Source organism: Sarcophilus harrisii, chromosome 2 (assembly GCF_902635505.1).
Source record: "Sarcophilus harrisii chromosome 2, mSarHar1.11, whole genome shotgun sequence".
Lineage (NCBI taxonomy): Eukaryota > Metazoa > Chordata > Mammalia > Dasyuromorphia > Dasyuridae > Sarcophilus > Sarcophilus harrisii.
This window is the reverse complement of record NC_045427.1, coordinates 170,388,830-170,412,077: the sequence shown is the minus strand read 5'-3', so window position 1 is coordinate 170,412,077 and position 23,248 is coordinate 170,388,830. Positions and strand designations below refer to the sequence as shown.

At 33.7% G+C, this 23,248-nt stretch overlaps 1 protein-coding gene across 6 annotated transcripts in view; it reads left to right on the top strand.

Moving 5' to 3' along the window:
- MCPH1 (microcephalin 1) overlaps window positions 1-23,248 on the top strand; it is a 336,480-nt gene that overhangs the window by 133,094 nt on the left and 180,138 nt on the right. Inside the window, exon 12 of one of the 6 annotated variants that reach the window (XM_031951142.1) lies at window positions 22,022-22,200. The exons of the other annotated variants lie outside the window; for them this stretch is intronic. Coding sequence (XP_031807002.1) covers window positions 22,022-22,200 — 179 coding nt within the window. The remainder of the gene's footprint in view (window positions 1-22,021; window positions 22,201-23,248) is intronic. 6 annotated transcript variants of the gene reach the window in all.

Genomic DNA, 23,248 nt, shown 5'->3' with positions numbered 1-23,248 from the left:
TGTAACATAATTTGAAATCTGGTTCTGCTAGACCACCTTCCTTCATATCTTAAAATTTTATTCCTTTGATATTCTTGACCTTTTATTCTTTCAAATGATTTTGTAATTATTTTTTCTAGCTCTTTTTCAATTTCAAAAAATTTCAAATAATTTTGAGGTAATCTAGTTGGTATGGCACTGCATAAGTAAACTAGTTTAGTTAGAATTGTCAAACTGGTTTAGTTAGAATTGTTATTTTATATTATATTGGCTCAGCTTACTCATGAGCAATGAATATTTCTCCAGTTGTTTGAATCTGTCTTTAATTGTTTGAAAAGTTTTTTGTAATCATGTTTAGTAGTCTTTGAATTTCTTGGCGGTCAGACTTCTAAATAATTTATGTCTGCAGTTATTTTAAATGGCATTTCTCTTGGGTTTTGTACTTAATATATAAGAATGTTGATGATTTATGTAGATTTAATTTATATGCTATAACTTTTCTGAAGTTGTTTTGACTAGTTTTTAATTGATTCTTTAGATTTTTCTAAGTGTACCATGCTGTTATCTGCAAAAAAATAATAGTTTTGCTTCCTCATTTCCTATTTTTATTCCTTCAGTTTTTTTCTTGTCATATTTCTATAACATTTCTTTTCTTTCTTTTGTGTTTTTTTAAAAAAAAATTTATAGGTCACATTTCTAACGTAATATTGAATAATAATAGTGATGATGATCATCTTTGATTCATTCCTGATCTCATAGAGAAGGCTTCTTCCTTATCCTCATTACTGATAATGCTTCATCTTGGTTTTAGATAGATGCTACATATCATTTTAAGAAAGGATTCATTTATTCCTGTGCTTTCTAGTTTTTAATAGGGTTGGTTATTACACTTTGTCAAATGCTTTTTCTGCATCTATTGATATAATCATGTGATTTTTGTTGTTTCTTGTTTTTGAGATGGTCATTTATGCCTAGGTTTCCTAATATTGAACCAGTCTTGCCTGCATTACTGATATGAAGCCCACTTGCTCATATTGTATGATGTTTGTGATACATTATTGTAATCTCCTTGCTAGTATTTTATTTAAATTTTTTCATCAATATTTATTAGGAAAATTGGCCTATATTTTCTTATTCTATTTTGTTTCCTCCTGGCTTAGGTATCAAAACCATAGTTGTATCATGAAAGGAAACTATGTATTTTTTTCAAATAATTTATATAGTATTGGGATTAATTGCTCCTTAAATGTTTGATAAAATTTGCTTGTAAATATATCTAGTTTGGGGAATTTTTTTCTTAAGGAGCTCATTTATGGCTTGTTCAAATATTTTTTCTAAGAAAGGATTGTTTAAGTATTCCATTTCTTTTTCTGTTAATATGAACAGTATATATTTTTTAAAGTATTCTATTTTTTAAGGAATTCTTTTCATCACTGAAATTTTGTGTTTCTTTTTGACCAGTTTTTTTTTAATAACTTTTTATTGACAGAACCCATGCCAGGGTAATTTTTTACAACATTATCCCTTGCACTCACTTCTGTTCCGACTTTTCCTGTCCCTCCCTCCACCCCCTCCCCCAGGTGGCAAGCAGTCCTATACATGTTAAATAGGTCGCAGTATTTCCTAGATGCAATATCTGTGTGCAAAACCAAACAGTTCTCTTGTTGCACAGGGAGAATTGGATTCAGAAGGTAGAAATAACCTGGGAAGAAAAACAAAAATGCGAGCAGTTTACATTCATTTCCCAGTGTTCTTTCTTTGGGTGTAGCTGCTTCTGTCCATCATTAGTCGATTGAAACTGAGTTAGATCTCTTTGTAGAAGAAATCCACTTCCATCAGAATACATCCTCATACAGTATCGTTGTTGAGGTATATAATGATCTCCTGGTTCTGCTCATTTCACTCAGCATCAGTTCATGTAAGTCTCGCCAATCCTCTCTGTATTCGTCCTGCTTGACCAGTTTTTTTTAAGCTGTCATTTTCTTTGGTATTTTTTGTGTCTCATTAAGTAATCTATTATCTTTTATTTATTTATTTATTTTTGCTGGGAAAGTTGGGGTTAAGTGACTTGCCCAGGGTCACACAGCTAGGAGGCCACATTTGAACTCAGGTTCTCCTGATTTCAGGACTGGTGCTCTAACCATTACGCTACCTAGCTTCCCCAACCTATCATCTTTTAATTGTTGTTTCATTCATTTTCTCAAAATTTTTCCTTTATCACTTTAATTTTTTTAATCATTTTTAGTTCTTTCTGGAATTTTTATTGGACTTCTGTCAAATTCATTCTTTTTTTAATATTTTGCTTGTGCTATTTTCACATAATTTTCTTCTTCTGAGTTGGTGTCCTGATCTTTTCTGTCACCTTAGTTGCTTTTTATAGTCAGATTCTTTTTATTTGTTTGCTCATTTTTCCATCCTCTTTTTTCTAACTTTGGAATTTATGTTAAAGTTTGATTCTCTTCCTAGGTATGTATACAGTCAGCAGGGTGAGGAAGGGGCACTGTTTAAAGTTTTAGTCTTTTTTGCACTGCTGTTTTCAGGGTTGGTTCTGGGGATTTGTACATTTTCAATGTTCCCAAGATGAGGAAGATAAGGAGAGAGGTGTGCTAACTGTTCCTGGGTGATCAAAAGCAATACTGCTCATCAGACTCTTTTTTCTCTTATAATGAAAACAGTACTGTTCTTCAATACTGAAGGATCAGTAGGTGTTCTTATCTATCTGGAACTGTTATTCAGAAATGGGTGTAGGCTATGAAGTTGGCAAATAGCATCAGGTCCTGTATGTAGTTCTCTCACAGAGGTCCCACAAGATCTTGTTCTGACCAGATCGTTTTATGGTCTCCAGTTTAAGATCTCCTGTAACTGATGCTGCTAATGTTGCCACCATTAAGGTCTACTGCTGGTGTTGCTGTCATGTAGGCTTTTTGGTTGGAGCCTGCTCTAGTGTCACAGATCCCTACTTCAGCCTCTCTAGTTGTGCTGGGATAGAAAATTATTCACCTTGACTTTTAACTGCTTTTGCCTCTCCAGAATCCAATTTAAGTCATTATTTTAAAGTTATTTGGAGGGCAATGTTGGGAGACCTTGGCTGCTTTTGCTGCTCTGCCATCTTTGTTGTACTCCACTAGAAGTCATAGTGTTATGATTTTGAAGCTCAAACCAACCCTGTTAAATTAGATGCAATTATTTCCTCCATTTTGTAAATAAAGACACTGAGACTGATGGAATTTTAAGTGACTTGCTATTAAGTATCTGAGCAGGATTCAGACTTTGTTCTTCCTTACCCCAATTCCAATGTTCCATCCATTATGCTGCCTAACTGCCTGGTAAATGATTTTATAACATACAACCTTTCAGATTTTAAAAACAATCCAATTAAATAAAAAACCTCAAGAAAACAAGACTTTACCAAATGTTGTTTAGAAGAAGCCCATTTAGAAGATGTACACAAAGTAAAATAGATGGGGAAAATTTTATTATACATCAAGTAAATCCAAAAAAGCAATAGTTGTTGTCATGCTGTCAGACAAAAGAAAAAAAATAAACATTCAAAAATTAAAAAGGGACAAAGAAGAAAACTAATTTTTTGGGATAATTCTCAGATAAGCAAAAGATAAAATATGGAATGAACAAATTTCTGGAGGAACTAGAGTTAAAAGACTTATGACTTCTAAATGGAACAGAAAACCAATATACACATTTCTCTGCTTCATTAATGTGTCACAATTTACATTCCTTGGTCAATGGATTCATCAATTGCTGCTATATTTTGTATATATGGAGTCTTTTTTGTTTCTTAGTGCCCTCATGATAATTATGCCCAGCAATGGAATCTCTGCATCAGAGGTTATAGACATTTTGGTCATCAGTTTTATTACATGGATTACTATACATTAATATATTTTTAAAGTTAAAGTCTTTCTTCTCTACTCACATAGTCAAAACCCACATTCAGGTCCTAATCACCTCTCACTTGAACAATTGCAACAGTCTTGCCACTGGTCTTCAATCCTCAAGTCTCTCCCCTCTTTTGTCCATCCTACATTTAGCGATCAAAATGATTTTTCCTAAAGAGAAAATCTTCTTGTGTCAGTCCTCCCCTATTCTCTAAGCTCCAATAGTTCTCTACTAGTTCTCTAGAAACATATATAAAGCCTTTTATTTGGCATTTAAAGATAGGCCTCCCCTATTTTTCCAGTTTTTAGACTTTGCTCTTCTCTTTAAACTACACAATATGGCCACTAGCCTACTTTCCACTATCCCTAACATAAAATATGCCTTATCCTATCTTTATCTTCCATTCCTGAAATGCTCTCCCACCTTCCTTCTACTGCTTCTGGACATAATATGTCAGAAAAATAATTTGTTCTCTCAAACTTTCTTCCAAGCTCTCTTCCAAACTCCTATGTCTGTTGAAGGTATCATTCTTCTAGTATCCTAGGTACTTAAACTTAGCATTATCTTCTCTACTTACCTACCCTGATATTTTCATTTCTACCTCCACATTTCTTACATCTGACTTTTCTCTAATCTTATATCCACCTCCTTAGTAAGATCTTTTATCGCCCCTCACCTATATATTGAGATATTCTCCTATTTAATCTTCTTACCTTAAATTTCTTATTACTTCAGTATATTCTCCATGCTTTTGTCAAAATGATTTTCCTCAAACACTGATATGACCATGTCATTTCTACTCAGTAAACACTTTTTTATTTAGTGTCTTCTTATTGCCTCTAGAATAAAATATAAACTCCCTTTTTAACTTCTAAAACCATTTACTACATAAACTATCTTTCCCATATCATTGTATGTGACTCTTCCTACTGAATTCTGTAATCCTTCCAAACCAACCTTTTCTGTATTCCTCAAACATGACACTCGCCTCTTCCTTCTCTGCCATTCTCCTTACTTCTATATTATAGATCCCTTTCTTTTATACCTATCTCAAGTATCATCTTCTATGTGAAGCTTTTCCTAAATCCCTCAATTGCTGATGCTTTCACTCTCAAACTACCTGGTATTCAACTATTTTGTATTTGTATACATTTATTCTCTTTATGCTTAGTCTGTAAATTCTTTTACATAGCTGTATTGTGTATATGTGTATGCATATATATACATACATATATGCATACACACAAATATGTATGTTTTTTTCTTATACTATTGAGTAGGAATTGTTTCATTAATTGTATCTTTATCCCTAGCACCAAGCACAATTCATAAAACGTAGTAGGTGCTTAATAAATTAATATTGATTAGTTTCTGTGGCTTCCTTCAAGTTATTTCAATTCTCACTTTCTGTAGCAAATCTTTCTTCATCCCATTTTCTGCTAGTACTTTATGCTCTGAGATTTTTTTTATCTATTTCATATGCATATTTTGTACCTTTTTTTTTTACATGTACATTTTTTTACATTCCCATCTTTGAGTACAGAGACTGTTTTTGCCTTTCTTTGTATTTACAGACTTGAGGATGCCTGAAACATAGTAAATGTTTAATAAATGCTTGTTGACTGAGTGATTTGTAGATTTCAAATATGCTGAAGATGACATGTATTATGTGTTTGTTATGATATACATAGTGTATTATTTACTCGCTAATGTTTAATATCACTTTGTTAGTCTCACCCTTGTATTCTTGAACTAAGACAGCTCCTTGTCTCCTACTTTGTAAATTATAGTGATAACAGCTTATGACTCTCTGGAGAGCTGCCTAGAGGTATGTAGGCACTTAGATTCATATGTCTGTCATTTTATTTCTGTTTAATTTATGGAATAAAACAAGCATTTCCATAATGAAGTATAATAGAAAAAAGGATGATTGCACATGGAAATGCTTATCTATTTTGTACAACTTGCTGTTCCTTTTATATATATATTAAAGCTATCATGTAAAAAATTTTTTTCTAATTTTTCTTCTTTTTTTTCTTCCTTCTCTTTCTCTCACCCTAGAGCTGGCTACCATTAAATATATGTGTGTGTATATACAAATATGTGTGTGTCATTTTATACACACTCTTTTTTACAAGTTCTTTCTCTGGATGTAGATAATATTATCCTTCATAAGATCTTTGTAGTTGTTTTGAGTATTTATAATAGTTAGAATCACTTAGTTGCTCAAAGTTGTTCTTAGACTAATATTGCTAATAATGTGTACAATATTTTCTTGGTTCTTCTTATTTCACTCTTCCATTATTTTATACAAGTGTTTCCATGTTTTTCTAAGATCATTGAAGTCATTTTAATAGCATAGTAGTATTCTGTCACAATCATATACTACAATTTGTTCAGTCATTCCTCAATTGAAGAACATCCCTATAATTTCCAGGTCTTTGACACCACAAAGAACACATTTTAGAATATATAGTTTTTTTTTTTCCTAACTATCTTTGGAAACAGACCGAGTAGTGATATTGCTGAGTTAAAGAGAATAGACAGTTTAATAACTCTTTGGGTATAATTCCAGACTACTCTCCAAAATGGTTGAATTTTACCAACAGTGAATTAATAGCCCAATTTTTCCACATGCCCTCTGACATTTGTCACTTTTGCCTTCAATCATTTTAATTAATCTGGTAGTTATAAAATGATGCAACTGTCCCTTTTGCCAAATAACCATAGGGAGTATATACAACCACCATATCTAATACTTGGATTCTCTTAAGTCCTCCTTGGTCTATGTTTCATCATATATTTCTATTCCAACATTCCTCTGGAAGATTACTAATTAAGATCTTCTTTTCTTTTTCACACCCTACCACAAGGTCTTAGAGTACCAGTTTTAGACTAAACTACCCCTCCTAATTCAACAAAGTCTCTATGATCTTACTAAATAAATAGCTCCCTCTCCCCACTTGTACCAGAGGGGTGTGGGAGCCTCAGAATAAGGAAAATTAGGCAAAGATGATGGCCTTATGAAACAGCCCATCATAGTCTCATAGCATAAACTTCATACTATTACTTAAGTTCCACTACTGTTTTAGGAACAGGTTTAGTAATTCCTAGGGAAGAAAATATAGATTCATATACTGGACCACTCTCCCATCCTCTGCTTATCTCAGTTATTAGGAGAAATTTTGTATTTGCTATCTTTAGTAAAGAGAATGTATGTGGTACAGTAATTGATTGAAGACTCAAGAAGACTTGGGTTCCAATCTTACCTCTGACACATAATAGCTGTATGATCCAAAATGAATCATTTAATCTCATAGTAGTCTAGGTAAAAAAAAAAATTTCCTCAGGAGCATTTTATTTTTCCAAATACACCTAAAAATAGTTTTCAACATTGATTCATTTTTGTAAAATTTTGTTTTCTAAATTTACTCCCTTCATTATTCCCCCTTTCCCAAGATAGCAAGTAATTTGATATAGGTGAAACTTTTACAATTTTTTAAACATATTTCCACATTTGTCATGTTTCATCTCCATATTCAATCTCATAGTTCTCTCTCTGGATATGAATGGCATTTTCCATCCCAAGTCTATTGGAATTGTCTTGAATAACCTCATCGTTGAAAAGAGCCAAGTCCATCAAAGTTGATCATTACATAATCTTGCTATTACTATGTATAATGTTCTCTTGCTTCTTCTCACTTCATTCACCATCAGTTCATGTAAATCTTTCCAGGCTTTTCTGAAATCAGCCTTGTCGTAGTTTCTTATAGAACAATAATCCATTATATTCATATGCCATAGCTTATTCAGCCATTCCCCAATTAATGGGCATCTATTCAATTTTCAATTCCTTGCCACTACAACAAGAGCTGCTACAAAAATTTTTGCACATGTGGGTTCTTTCCCCTCTTTTATGATCTATTTGGCATATTGATCCAGTAGTGACACTATTGGATCAAATGGTATACATAGTTTTATTGCCCTTTGGGCAGAGTTCCAAATTGCTCTCCAGAATAGTTGGTTCATTTCACAACTCCACCAACAATGTATGAGTGTCCCAGGTTTCCCATATCCCCTCTAATATTCATCATTATCTTTTCCTGTCATCTTATCCAATCTGAGAGGTGTGTAGTGGTATCTCAGAGTTGTCTGAGATATCATTTCATGTGAGTATAAATGGCTTTAATTTCTTCATCTGAAAATTGTCTGTTCATACCCTAATACTATATATTGCATAGAAGCTGTAATTCTTAATTGGCAGTATAACTTCTTATCAAGGATTTACCTACACCAATGAAATTACAAATCCATTCCCTATCCTTTCCTTTTATGTGAATAGCACAAGTTGTCAATTCAGTATGGAGAACAACCATATTAGAAGCCTATGTGGATCTTCAAGAATCATCTATTTTGAATCTGATGTATAAATTAGCATAAAAACTCACAGGTAATATTTTTCTACATTTTCATTCAGACAACATTTATATCTGACATAATATTGATGTCTGACTTATTAATATCATTTTATGGTAAGGATTAAGAAATCATAATATTTAAGAATGGTAAGGTATCACTACACACCTCTCAGATTGGCTAAGATGACAGGAAAAGATAATGATGAATATTGGAGGGGATGTGGGAAAACTGGGAAACTGATACATTGTTGGTGGAATTGTGAATGGATCCATCCATTCTGGAGAGTAATTTGGAATTCTATCCAAAGAGTTATCAAATTGTGTATACCCTTTGATCCAGCAGTGTTACTACTGGGCTTATATCCCAAAGAGATCTTTAAAAAAAGGAAAGGGACCCACATGTGCAAAAATGTTCATGGCAGCCCTGTTTGGAGTGGCTAGAAACTGGAAATTGAATGGATGCTTATCAATTGGAGAATGGCTGAATAAACTGTGGTATATGATGTTATGGAATATTATTGTTCTATAAGAAATGACCAGCAGGATGAATACAGAGAATGAATTGATGCTAAGTGAAATGAGCAGAACCAGGAGATCATTATACACTTCAACAGCAATACTATATGATCATCAAATCTGATGGATGTGGCTCTCTTCAACAATGAGAGGATCCAAATCAGTTCCAGTTGATCAGTAATGAAAAGAACCAGCTACACCCAGTGAACTATAGGATTGAGTGTGGACCACAACATAGTATTTCTACTCATTTTGTTTGCTTGCATTTTTATTTTCTTTCTCAGGTTATTTTTTACATTTTTTCTAAATCTGATTTTTCTTTGCAACAAGATAACTATATAAATATGTATACATGTATTGGATTTAATATATACTTTAACATATTTAACATGTATTAGACTGCCTGCCATCTAAGGGAGGGAGTAGGGGAAAGGAGAGGAAAAGGTAGAACAGAAGGTTTTGCAAGGGTCAATGATGAAAAATTACCCATGAATATGTTTTATAAATAAAAAGCTATAATAAAAAAAAAAGAATGGTCAGGTATCTCAGGAGCCATCTCATCCAACTCATATCCCAAAAGAATCCACATTACAATATGCCCAATAAGTGTCATCCAACCTTTGTTTGCCTATCTCCAATGAAGAGGAACATTTTGCCTATTTAAACGGTCCATTCCACAGTGGGTCAATTCTAATTAGTAGGAAGTTTGAACTGACAAGAATCTTAATCTTGCCTTTTTATAACCTCCATCAATTACTTCTAGTTCTTTCCTGGAGTACCAAATGGAACAAATACACTCTCTTATAAATAATGTCCCTTCAGATATTTGAAGATGGGTCTCATGTTGTTTGTGAAGCTTTTCTTGAGAATGAATGTTTTTCAGTTCCTTTAATATATTTGTTACTGATGGGCCTAGGAACTCATCTATGCACCCATCATCCTTGGGTCAGCATGTCAACACTTTTTATCAACAAGCAGTGTGGGGGGAATTCTTAAAATATGCTTCTTGGCCAGGAGTAAAAGTCATCCTCCAAGAGAAACAATACTGGGCATATTTATATTTCAGGATTTCTGCTGAATTCTCTGGAAATTACTTGGGAAGGAGAACTCCAGCAGAGCTTCCCAATACTGTGGTTTATATGTGGTTCGGTTATGCATGTTGAAAAGTTAAAACTTTTAAACCAAATTCAGTTTTAGCCTCAATTGTTGTTTTCAAGAATGATGTTGGTAATTTCCATATGTTTACATCAGTTTATGCTTCTAATGTTCAGTGTATTGTTTTCAGCAGAGGGAATAATTTGTGTTTCTTTCTACTTCATGAGTAAATTGGCAGCTACTCACAAATTCAAAACCCAAACCAGAGTTTATTTTCTCTTCATAAAGAGCAGGAAGTGACACAGCAGTATAAAAATAAATTAGTTTGACCAGGGTGGCACCTTTGGTATGTGTTTTTTCTATTTCTTAAATAAAAATGTAGCTTGGTCTTAGACAAACATGTTTAAAGGGAAAATGTTACAACTGTCAAATATTTGAATAGTACCATTAGATACGTTCTCTTTACATTATTTTTTTCCTTTTGATTTTCTCATGTTTTAATACAGTTATACCTTTTGTTTATTTATGGGAGACATGCTAACTTGAGTTCATAGGCTTTTTCTGTGAAAATCCCCAATTTCTTAGGTAGCTACTGGATGCATAGATAAGGGCATTCAAAGTAGGAGGTAATCTAGAGTTGTGAAAAATGTATGGTTTGGATTCAAAGTAGCTGAATTTAAATGCCAACTGTGCTAAATCCACCTTTGTGACATTAGATAAGTGACTTCTCTCTTTAAATCTCACTTTCCTCATCTATGAAATGAGGTGACTTGACTAGATGATCTCTTTGGCCCTGAATTCCCCTAGGGAATCTCTAATTATTTTCTGTTTTTAAATGGTTTCCTTTTTTGCATTTTTATCCAAAATGCCTAGCATAGTGACCACTTAAAAAATGCCTGTTGATTGAATGCTTCCTTCTAAACCTTACCTACTGGTAAATCAATTAAATGTATATAGGACAGAGGATATGTTTTCTCCTGTGCCTTTCCTAGTTTTTACTCCCTGTCCTTTTCTTTCTAGCCAAAGAGATATACACATATCTACCTCAAATTATCTGAATTCATCCACCAAGCTATGCTGCTCCATGCATAGCTTTTTTTTCCCCCCTATCCATCTTAAAATCTCTTATGTGTCATAGGTTTTTCCCATCTATTTGATTATCCTTTTTTAAGTCTGAAAAACTGTCACTGAAAAAAAGTCACTAGACTCCCTAAACTTCCTTGAACTGTGACAATTTCCAAAGAAAGCAGACCTTAACTCCTATTCTTTTAGATTCTTTAAGCATTGAGTAGCCCAAATCCTTCTTAAACCAAGTTCTTAGTGATTAAGAAATATTGTTTATACTGTATTCCTATTTTGATATAGTTGTGTCTCTGCTAAGGGATGTGTCTGTTTATGTGTCTGTTCTTCTGTTTTGTAGAACATGAGAACCAATAATTCTTCAAGTATGCCTTCCTTTTGGGCAGCATACTAGTTTTTCTCTTTTATTTTTTGATATTATTTTTTTAAATTATTTATTTATTTTAAATTTAAGCACAAAATAAGGGGAAAAAAACATTGCCATATGCACAACAGAATATGAGAGGCTTGAATTTAGAAAAAAGAAAAAAAAATCACTTAATAACTAAAAACCATATTCTAATATTAGAAAAAAATTAAAAGAGTGATCTGCAGTACAATGGATCCTATTCCTTTGAAAGTTCTGCCAATTTAAGTGCTCTCTTTGAATAAATTGTCATTGAAGATTTGTTTACCTCCATCCAGCCTGTTCAGGATATAAATACAATATTATTTTATTATTAAAAAATTTGCCACTTAATAATTCTGAATCTTTTCCTCAACACATTTAGAGCAGTCTTAAAATAGCTATATCATCACAGATGTTCTTCAGAATTGAGTCCCCATCAGGTGTATTCATAGACAAGATACTCATTATCCCCAAGATAAGAGGTCTTTATAGTGAATTAAGAAATGGGGGAATTAGCATTTCCTCTGTAATAATAGCTTTAAGGTAATGACCTAATGTAAAGATTTAAAATGTTAAGTTTAGTTAAAATAGAATTAATATATTCTTCCAGGTTTTCTTTTTTTAAGAAAATCTTTTATTTGGAGATCTTTATGAAAAACTTCTGGGTCTTTGAATGTCTTAAAGAAAAAAAATAGAGAATTGAGACAGTAATCATTATCACCACCAATAACACCATCATCATCATCATCAACAACTTTATTAATATTTATATCTCTTCAACATCCAGAATATAGAGTTTTACTATAGCACAACATAAACATTTCCCCCCAATACCTCTACTATGCAAAATCATACCATAAAAGCCACAGTGTTTATAAAGAAAATGGGACTAGGGATCCAATGGCTCAAAGATTTCATCAATGATCCATCAAAAAAAATAGGAACCTAGAAATTGCATTAAGTCAAAGTGTTCCTTAACATATCAATCACATTGGAACAAATTCATGTTCTTGAAAAATTGTAGCAGAACTGACTGCAGATTGTATATTATACATCATATAATTTCTAGCTTCAAATATCTTTTAAAACTTCATTCTGAATTAAGAGTTAAACTGTTGCTTTTGTATTTTAGTTCAGAAATAGTTTTTCTCAATGCCCATAATTGTACCTTTATGGTATTTATAGAACACATATTGAAAGCAAATAAGGAGGTACTTAAAAAAGACTGCCAAATCCTACTATTGCCTCAATCCAATGAGAAGATGACCCTAAAGCCTGCCAGAGTGCAGGATTGTGACTATAACTCCCAGTGTATCTATAGCTGCTGTTTTGTCATTGGGCTGTCATCATAGGACTTTGAGGTATATAAAAATGGTAAAATGGTAGGGGTGATGTCTTTTGACTTGAACACAAATTGAATTTAAGTAGTCAGAGTTGTCGTCAGAATCCAATGGCAAGAAAAAAAGTCATGAGGACTGGTGATGGCTCAAGTGCAATGAATGACCTTGCATCTTTGTTGTTTAACCACTTTCTAGGCCCCCCACAGCTCCTGCTTCAGCTGCCTTCATGTTCAGTGGTCTACTGCACCACTTAGCTGCCCCAAATGAGTTATTAATCCTGACCAAAAAACCCCAGAGAATTATGAAGTGTGTACAAAATTAGTTATAGATCTTTTTTTTTGAAGTGGCAAAGAATGGGGATCTGAAATGGTACCCATAATATGGGGAGTGGCTGAATAATTTATAGTATCTAAATGAGATGAAATACATATACTTACTGAAAGAAATTATTAAAACCCTATCTTTTTTTTTTTTTCCCTGCAGGAAGCTCTTTTGTTTTGCCCTTTGCTCCCTGAGAATAAATATCTTTATTATGTTTATTTCTACCTCTGCCCTCACAAAGAATAGATTTCAACTACTGACACAACCTTTAATCTGCAATAGTGCTAAAAAAAAAAAAAAAAATCAGAGATTCAAACAGATGAGAACCTTAGCATCTTGGCAACTTCAGGTCCTTAACCTCACTTGTTCCTAGATGTGTCTGTCAAACTAGTACCATTCAAGAGACAGGGACATAACATGTTCATTAGAGCTGGGGCAGCCACTATGGCAGTGATTGGCTCTAAAGCTGAATTCAGAACTGTATTTTTAAGTCTCTTTATTGGTTATTCCAGAAACTCCTCTCTGAAGTAATAGCTCTTCTCCTTTGCTTTGCCTAACTTTGTCCCTTTGTAAAAAAAAAAAAAAAAAAAAATGCTGGGGCTTTGATGCCTGATGGTACCTTTCCTGTGAAAGATAGCAGGGAGGAAGGAAGAAAAAGAGAAAGAAATGATGGATTTTTAAAAGAAACCTAGAAAAGTCTATTGAAATAGTTATTGCAGAGTGAAATGATGAACAGAATCAGAACAATAATTTATTAATTCAATAATACAGTAAGAACAAACAACTTTGAAAAAATTAAGAACTCTGAATGGTGTGATAGCTGACCAGCATTCCAGAGGACTAATGATGAACTGTCTACCTCCCAATAGAGAGGCAAAGGCTTCAGAGGACAGAATAAAATATATTTGTTTTGAATATGATCAATGTGACAACGTGTTTTGTTTGATTATAAAAGTTTGTAACGAGGGTTTTGTTTTTCCTTCATTCCTAATAGGAGATGGGTTTGGTATGAGGGGGAAATAAGGTGGATTTTTGCCAATTGAAAAAAATAATTTAAAAATAAAATGACCACAGCTTAGTTGTTAAGGTTTTGAAATATTTAGGCAGTCATTTAAGGAGGTTTCTCAGGATTGCTGTTTTAATTTTTTACCTAGCTGCACTCTGAAACCTTAACATCCTGCAAGATCACATCTGAAAATCACACCTTCTCAGTTCCTCTTGCCTTTTGGACCTCTCCTTCCCTCTGGTTGGAGATGATGTAGGGTGACCAGTGGAGCACTCCCCCCATATCCTCCACTTAAGAGGAGCGCACAGGTCAGCCACCTTTTCTACATCTCAGTCAGTTGCACCCCTCTGTATTTCAATATGCCCAATCTTTCTCTGCCCTGCCCTTCCCCCACCCCAACACACACACACACACAAAATCCCTGCTTTTTTGAGTGTTGTTTCCCTCTCATTTGATTGGGAGCTCCTTGGGGACAAGGATTATCTTTTTCTTTTGAATCCTCATACCTTAGCACAGTATATAATCTGCATCCAGGGCCATCTCTAGTCATCTATATCTCACCATCAGACCCAGATGGCTTTGGGCAAAGTAAGGCAGGTGACCTTGCCAAGCCCTTCCTCACTCAAATCCAATTCATTTGCATGTCATGACATCCCCTCCCTGATGTCATGGTCCTCTTCAAGAATGATGGACAAACAACAACAGGTACATAGTAGATATATAGAAAATATTTACTGACTGAGAAGGAAGTCTTTTTTAAGTGCCTACTATGTGCCAAACACTGTGGTAATTGTTTTACAAACATTATGTCATTTGAATCTCCCAGCAAACTTTTGAAGGAGTACTATTATATACTCATTTTACACTTGAGGAAACTGAGGCAGAGATTGTTACTTGTCCTTTGATACATGGTAAGTGTCTAAAGTCACAGGTTTTTTTCCCCTTTTTGCTGACTTCAAACCCAACTCTTTATCCAATGTGCTATCCAGAAGTTAACCCCCAATTAGACTCTTTGAGGAAACAATATAATTAGTGTCTCAGAGCAGAATCCGATTTGGCTAATAGGCAGTGGTTAGTAAAATAAAAGTATATTCTATTTCATGGCATTTAGGTGCAAAAAAATCTGCAAATGGTAGAAATTATTGGCAAAAGAGGTTTTTTCCAAAAAATCTTTATTAGGAGTAAAACCATACTAATTCTAAAAGGCGAACTCATATCTCTTGGGGAAGTAGACAAAATAATCCTAAACTAGAATTATCAGTGTCTTGCTAATTCATTTCCTTTTTTGACAAGTCAGCGGAGGACTAAAAAGGTGAATATTATATTATGTATTTAGATTTCTTCAAAGCAGTTATCAGAAGCTCTAGTACTCTCCTTATGGATAAGATGGTCTGTTTTTGCTAGGTAATAGACCCATGTGTAACTTTTTAAATTTCCCTGAGAAGTCATAATTAAAGGGTTTAATTTCAAATTGGAAGAATCTCCCTAGATGTGCCTCAAGGGTCTGTGTATGGCCTGCTGGTGATCATAACTTTTTTATCAGTGGGCTCAATAAAGATACAGGTGATAAGGTTATTAAATTTTCAAATAACTAAGCTGAAAGAGATAACTTACATCTTACATGACAAGAAAAGGAATTAGAAATATATCAGGATAGAACTGTGGGCCAAAACCAATAAGATGAAATATAATAGGCATAAATTTAAAGTTCTATTCTTAGGTTCAGATAAATCAACTTCACAAGATAGCATGGGGGAGGCATCACTGCACTACAATTTGGAATAAGAGCAGAACTTTGTCATTAAAGGGCTTAATATGATCTTTGGCTGTAATAAAAGAAAGAATGATGTCAAAAATAAGGAAAATAGAGTTTTTGTTTTTCCCATGGGCAGACTACATTTAGAATGATAGTACAGCCTCCATTCTAGTGTCCATAGCCTAGCAAAGAAACTACAAACAACTAGTAGAAGTGAAAATAGAGACCTTACCCTCTACCATGAATTTTTCTGGGTTCTTTTATATTTCAGGCTGTAGAATACATGTATAACTATTTGCTGGAGCAGGGGAAGTAGCATCACAATTTTTCTTAAGGGGATGTATGAAAAAGGGTCTGTTCAATTAATATTTTTCTTTAAATGACCTAAAATTACTTTCCAGGTGAAAGAAAATAACAATGCTAGTTATTATTAGCAATTATTATGATAAGAAAACAACAATTGTATCTTTTCTAGAATTTTCTTAAACTATAAAAACAGCTGTATGCCAGCTATCTGATGATGGTCATCATGATTAGAGAGGCAATAAATTTAATTTTTTTTCCCCTTAATCACCTAATTACCAAAATTTGGTCTTCTATTGTTTTCTTTCATGGGGTCCATCATTAGATATATGGCATAAAGTTCTGTTTTTATTTTTAAAACATTCTAGAAAAAAATACAGTTAGGGCTTCTGATGATGATAATTACTAATATTAGCTAAAATTTATGTAAATCTTAATGTATGCTAGGCATTGTGCTAAGAGCTTTATAATTACTGTCTCTTTTGATCTTCACAACCCTGGGCGATTAAGTGCTATTATTATCCTCATTTTATACATGAAGAAACTGAGGCAAATGCCTAGAGCCACTAACTTTCTTAGGTTGGATTTGAGGCCTAGCAGTGTATCCATTGTATCACCTAGCTGCCATCCAGGCTATCCCTCATAAAATAAGAGTTTATTAAAAAGAAACATTAAAAATTGTTCAGATTTTATTTTGTTTAAGTACCTAAAGTTTGAGGAAAGAGTAACAAATTGAGTTTGGTATCATTGACTGTCTCCTTTTGAAAAATAATAGACTGTTTGATAAGTTCATTTAAGATTTTTATTGTTAACAAAAATTCCCTTCTCCCCGACCTTCCCATGAATGTGAAGAGTACTGCTGTCCTTCTTAGCCATCGGGGTTTATAATCAATAGTGTCATCTTTGACTCCTCAGTCACACTCATCCCACAAAAATAATATGTTGGAATATTCTTCATTTCTGCCTTTACATCATCTCTCCTTTATATCACCTCTCCATTCACAACCATTACCCTGTACAAACCTACCTCTCTCATTTGGATTATTATAACAATCATCTAATTGGCCTTCTTGACTTGAAATCTATTTGTCTTTCTAGGCTGTTCTATATTTAGCTGTCACAGTGATTTTCCTAAGGCAGAATTCTGTCTCATTCTCCATACTCTGTAATATCCAGTGGCTCCCTATTACCTTCAAAGTCATATGTAAATTTCTCTCATTGGCATATCAATTGTTTCATAAATTGGGTTCTTCCTACCCTTCTAGTTCTTTTATACTTTACCATACTCCTCTTACAATTATTAAAATATCTCATTTCTTAGAATGTGAATTCCTTGAGAACAAAGAGGATATTTTTGCCTTTACTCCAATGATAAATATAGTAGTGTCTGGCATACAATAAGTGCTTAATAAATACTTATTGACTGACTGATTAGCTTGGTCAAAAATATCATAGCATCATAGAATTTAGAGTTGGAAATGATTTTTAAAATAATATAGATGAACAAATAGGTATAGAGAAAGTAATTACTTTGCTTGGGGTTACAGGAATGTTGAGTAACAAAGCTAAATTCTCACCCAAATACTTTGCCTGCAAAGCTTAAGTTCTCTTTACTGAGAACTTAAAGTTCTATTTGGTGTCTAGCAAGAGAAATTGGGATACCTTATTCAGAATTTTTCACTTTCTGACAAATTCCTAATGAGAATTATCTCTCATTGTTATTGCACTTTATACATGAAATACATGTATTTTATTGTTCACCTCTTTTATGTAATACATAAGTTGTCCCAAAAGTCTTAGTGTAGTTTTAAGCTACTAAAGCTTAAGGTTTTTGGAATACCTTTTATAATAAAGGGAACCCTCATACCAGGAACTCAAACAGTTGGAATATAGAGCTAACTAGGGTGTCTGCATCATTCAAAAAAATTTAAATCTTTCCCCAAATATAAACATGTTTTACTTGTAAAATAAACTTCAAAAATACCATTATATTGATCAGATTCTTATGGTTAAATCTTTGGTTACAGACTTCAAAGTTTAAAAATAATTGACTAGATTTTTATTTTGTTTTGTTTTATGTTGTCTGAATCTCTTTATAAGGAAGAGAGTATATTGATCCCAGCTTTCTTTTCCTAAATTTCCTAGAGGAATTCTCAGTTTGACAAAGTTTAATGTGAAGTGGATCATATTGATTGAATTAGGTATGCATCAGTATATATATGTAAAAATTATTGATTTTATCTCATTCCTCTTTACTTATCTGTTTATGAAATGATGGTAAGAAATTCTGAACCTGACAATTTTCAAGCAAAGAAATTTTTTTTGCCTGTCTCAGTTTTGTTTTTTTTTATTATTTTTTTTTATTTTTTAATAACTTTTTATTAACAGAACCCATGCCAGGGTAATTTTTTACATTATCCCTTGCACTCACTTCTGTTCCGACTTTTCCCGTCCTTCCCTCCACCCCCTCCCCCAGATGGCAAGCAGTCCTATACATGTTAAATAGGTCGCAGTATTTCCTAGATGCAATATGTGTATGCAAAACCAAACAGTTCTCTTGTTGCACAGGGAGAATTGGATTCAGAAGGTAGAAATAACCTGGGAAGAAAAACAAAAATGCGAGCAGTTTATATTCATTTCCCAGTGTTCTTTCTTTGGGTGTAGCTGCTTCTGATCATCATTGATCAATTGAAACTGAGTTAGATCTTCTCTTTATAGAAGAAATCCACTTCCATCAGAATACATCCTCATACAGTATCATTGTTGAAGTATATATAATGATCTCCTGGTTCTGCTCATTTCACTTAGCATCAGTTCATGTAAGTCTCTCCAAGCCTCTCTGTATTCATCCTGCTGGTCATTTCTTACAGAACAATAATATTCCATAACATTCATATACCACAATTTACTCAACCATTCTCCAATTGATGGGCATCCATTCATTTTCCAGTTTCTAGCCACTACAAACAGGACTGCTACAAACATTTTTGCACATACAGGTCCCTTTCCCTCCTTTAAGATCTCTTTGGGATATAAGCCCAGTAGAAACACTCCTGGATCAAAGGGTATGCACGTTTGATAACTTTTTGAGCATAGTTCCAGATCAGGCAAAGAAATTAAAACCATTTCTAGTCATATAAAAAAATGCTCTAAATCATTGATTAGAGAAATGCAAATTTTAAGACAACTCTGAAGCACTACAGATTGGATAAGGTGACAAGAAAAGATAATAATAAATATTTGAGGGGAACCCAAGTGTCTCTACTGGGTCTGTATCCAAAGAGATCATAAACAAAGGAAAAGGACTCACATGTGCAAAAATGTTTGTAGCAGCCCTTTTTGTAGCAGTAAGGAACTAGAAATTGAGAGAAATTACCCATCAGTTGAATGACAGAGGAATGGCTGAATAGGTTATGGGTATATGCGAATATGGAATGTTATTGTTCTATAAGAAATGACCCAGCAGGATGATTTCAGAAAGTCCGGGAGAGATTTAAATAAAACTGATGCAAAGTGAAGTGAGTAAAACCAAAAGGACATTGTACACAGCAACAAGATTATGTGATGATTATGATGGACTTGGCTCTTTTCAACAGTGTGGTGATTTGAGCCAATTCCAATAGATTGGTGATGGAAAGTCATCTGCAGCGATGATTTTAAGGATTAAAAGTGTATCACAATATAGTATTTTCACTTTTTGTTGTTGTTTGCTTTTTTTTTCTCTCTCATTTTTTTCTTTTTAATCTGATTTTTCTCATGCAGCAAGATAAATGTGTAAATATAGAAATATGTTTAAAAAATTATACTTGTTTAACCCATATTAGATTAATTGTTGTGTAGAAGAGGGGAGTGGTAGGAAGAGAGAAAAAACTTTGGAACACAAAGTTTTGCAAGGGTGAATCTATTTATTTGTATGTATTTTGAAAAATAAAGTTATTTTAAAAGGATTTATTTATTTAAAAAAAAGAAACTCCAAACCTTCTCAGAATTAAATTCTGAGTTGAATTATGTGGTTTTCCAAGGGAAAAAATGGTAACTAGTACATTCTACAGAAAACATGTTTTCAGGATGATAAAGAATTAAATTTTTTTGCTATTTTGAACTAAATACTGGTTGATTTCTATGCCTGGAATATTTTTCTCACCTCAGCTTCTTAACTTCATTGACTATTAACTAGTATTTAGTATTTAGAAAAATATTATTGTGAATTAATTAAGGGATTAAAAATTGTGATGCTTCAGAAACAAGTGTATTAAAAGGTCTTTCAAAATAGTTAATTTTTTTTGAATTTTTTTCATATTACATTGGATGCTCATTAACGTATCTACATCAGACTGTTTTAATTATTTTTTTCCTGACAACCTGTTTCAAAAACCATTATTAGAATAGATCTTTTTTTTATTTAACCCCCATTATTTTGATACTTATAAAAAAATTTCTCTTCTGTAAACACTTAGGCATCAAATTTATTCTGTATAGTTTTCAATTAGTCTTAAAAGTACTTTGCAATCATGTATACTTATTGTGTATCTAATTTATATTTTAATGTACTTAACATCTACTGCCATCTGGGGGAGAGGGTGGGGGGTAAGAGGTGAAAAATTGGAACAAGAGGTTTGGCAATTGTTAATTCTGTAAAGTTACCCATGCATATAACCTGTAAATAAAAGGCTATTAAATTAAAAAAAAAAAAAAAAGAAAAGAAAAGAAAAAAAAAGTACTTTGCAATTAGACCCTCGTTATTTTGCATAGGTGTGGAAGAGACCTTAGAGCCCCTCTTGTTCAACTTATACCTATACAGGAATCTTTTCTACAGCATTACCAGCAACTAATCTGTAACCTCACATGATATTTTCATTTCCACTTTTTCTCATTATACTTTTGGATAGTCCTAGTTGTAAGGAAGGTGTATTTGAGTCTACTTCTGCCTTCTTGAGCCAAGCAGAACAATTCTATTTCTCCTTCCATAAAGGAGCTCCTCAGATACTTTTCTCATCCATAGCATGGGAGCATTGATACTTACATTGCCCGTCTCAAAGACTTATTGTGAGGAAAGTGCTGTACACAAATCTTTGCACTGAATATTTCCCATTCCTAGAACGATCTCTTCATATTTCTTCTTCTTGGGGAGGTGGGGAAGAGAGAATCATGACAGGGTCAACAGGGAGAATTTGGGGGGAAAGATCTTAAGTTCAGATTTGGGTTTTTTTTTTAATTATTATGTAACTTTTTATTAATAGAATCCATGCCAGGGTAATTTTTTTTTACAACATTATCCCTTGCACTCACTTCTGTTCCGATTTTTCCCTCCCACCCTCCACCCCCTCCCCTAGATGGCAAGCAGTCCTATATATGTTGAATATGTCCTAGATACAATATCTGTGTGCAGAACCAGTTTTCTTGTTGCTCAGGGAGAATTGGATTCAGAAGGTAAAAATAACCTGGGAAGAAAAACAAAAATGCAAGCAGTTTACATTCATTTCCCAGTGTTTTTTCTTTGTGTGTAGCTGCTTCTGACCATCATCGATCAATTGAAACTGAATTAGGTCTCTTTGTCAAAGAAATCCACTTCCATCAGATTACATCTGCATTCAGTATCGTTGTTGACGTATATAATGATCTCTTGGTTCTGCTCATTTCGCTTAGCATCAGTTCATGTAATTCTCTCCAAGCCTCTCTGTATTCTTCCTTCTGGTCATTTCTTTTTTTTTTTTTTTTAATTATAGCTTTTTATTTACAAGTTATATGCATGGGTAATTTTACAGCATTGACAATTGCCAAACCTTCTGTTCCAATTTTTCCCCTCCTTCCCCCCCACCCCCTCGCCCAGATGGCAGGTTGACCAATGCATGTTAAATATGTTAAAGTATAAATTAAATACAAAATAAGTATGCATGTCCATACCGTTATTTTGCTGTACAGAGGGAGACAAAGGGCATCGGAAGGTTTCCAATATGGAAGAATTGGAAGATGGTGGGACCAGCAAGAGCATCAGCAAGCTTGGGAACCAGAGCAATAATAATAGTAATAACTGATGTCGACAAAGCGCTGGAAGGCGTTCACAAAGGCCTTTGTAGGTCTTGGCCCATTGGAACTCCCCCGTAAGCCTTTTTTTATTTTATTTTATTTAATAGCCTTTTATTTACAGGTTATATGTATGGATAACTTTACAGCATTAACAATTGCCAAACCTCTTGTTCCAATTTTTCACCTCTTACCCCCCACCCCCAGATGGCAGGATGACCAGTAGATGTTAAATATATTAAAATATAAATTAGATACACAATAAGTATACATAACCAAACCGTTATTTTGCTGTACAAAAAGAATCAGACTCTGAAATATTGTACAATTAGCTTGTGAAGGAAATCAAAAATGCAGGTGAGCATAAATATAGGGATTGGGAATTCAATGTAATGGTTTTTAGTCATCACCCAGAGTTCTTTCTCTGTGCGTAGCTGGTTCAGTTCATTACTGCTCCATTGGAGATGATTTGGTTGATCTCATTGCTGAGGATGGCCAGGTCCATCAGAACTGGTCATCATATAGTATTGTTGCTGAAGTATATGATGATCTCCTGGTCCTGCTCATTTCACTCAGCATCATTTCGTGTAAGTCTCTCCAGGCCTTTCTGAAATCATCCTGTTGGTCATTTCTTACAGAACAATAATATTCCATAATATTCATATACTACAATTTATTCAGCCATTTTCCAATTGATGGGCATCCACTCAGTTTCCAGTTTGTAGCCACTACAAAGAGGGCTGCCACAAACATTCATGCACATACAGGTCCCTTTCCCTTTAGTATCTCTTTGGGATATAAGCCCAGTAGTAACACTGCTGGATCAAAAGGTATGCACAATTTGATAACTTTTTGAGCATAGTTCCAAACTACTCTCCAGAATGGTTGGATTCGTTCACAACTCCATCAACAATGCATCAATGTCCCAGTTTTCCTGCATCCCTTCCAACAATCATCATTATCTTTCCCTGTCATTCTGGCCAATCTGACAGGTGTGTAGTGGTATCTCAGAGTTGTCTTAATTTGCATTTCTCTGATTAATAATGATTTGGAACACTCTTTCATATGAGTGGTAATGATTTCAATTTCATCATCTGAAAATTGTCTGTTCATATCCTTTGACCA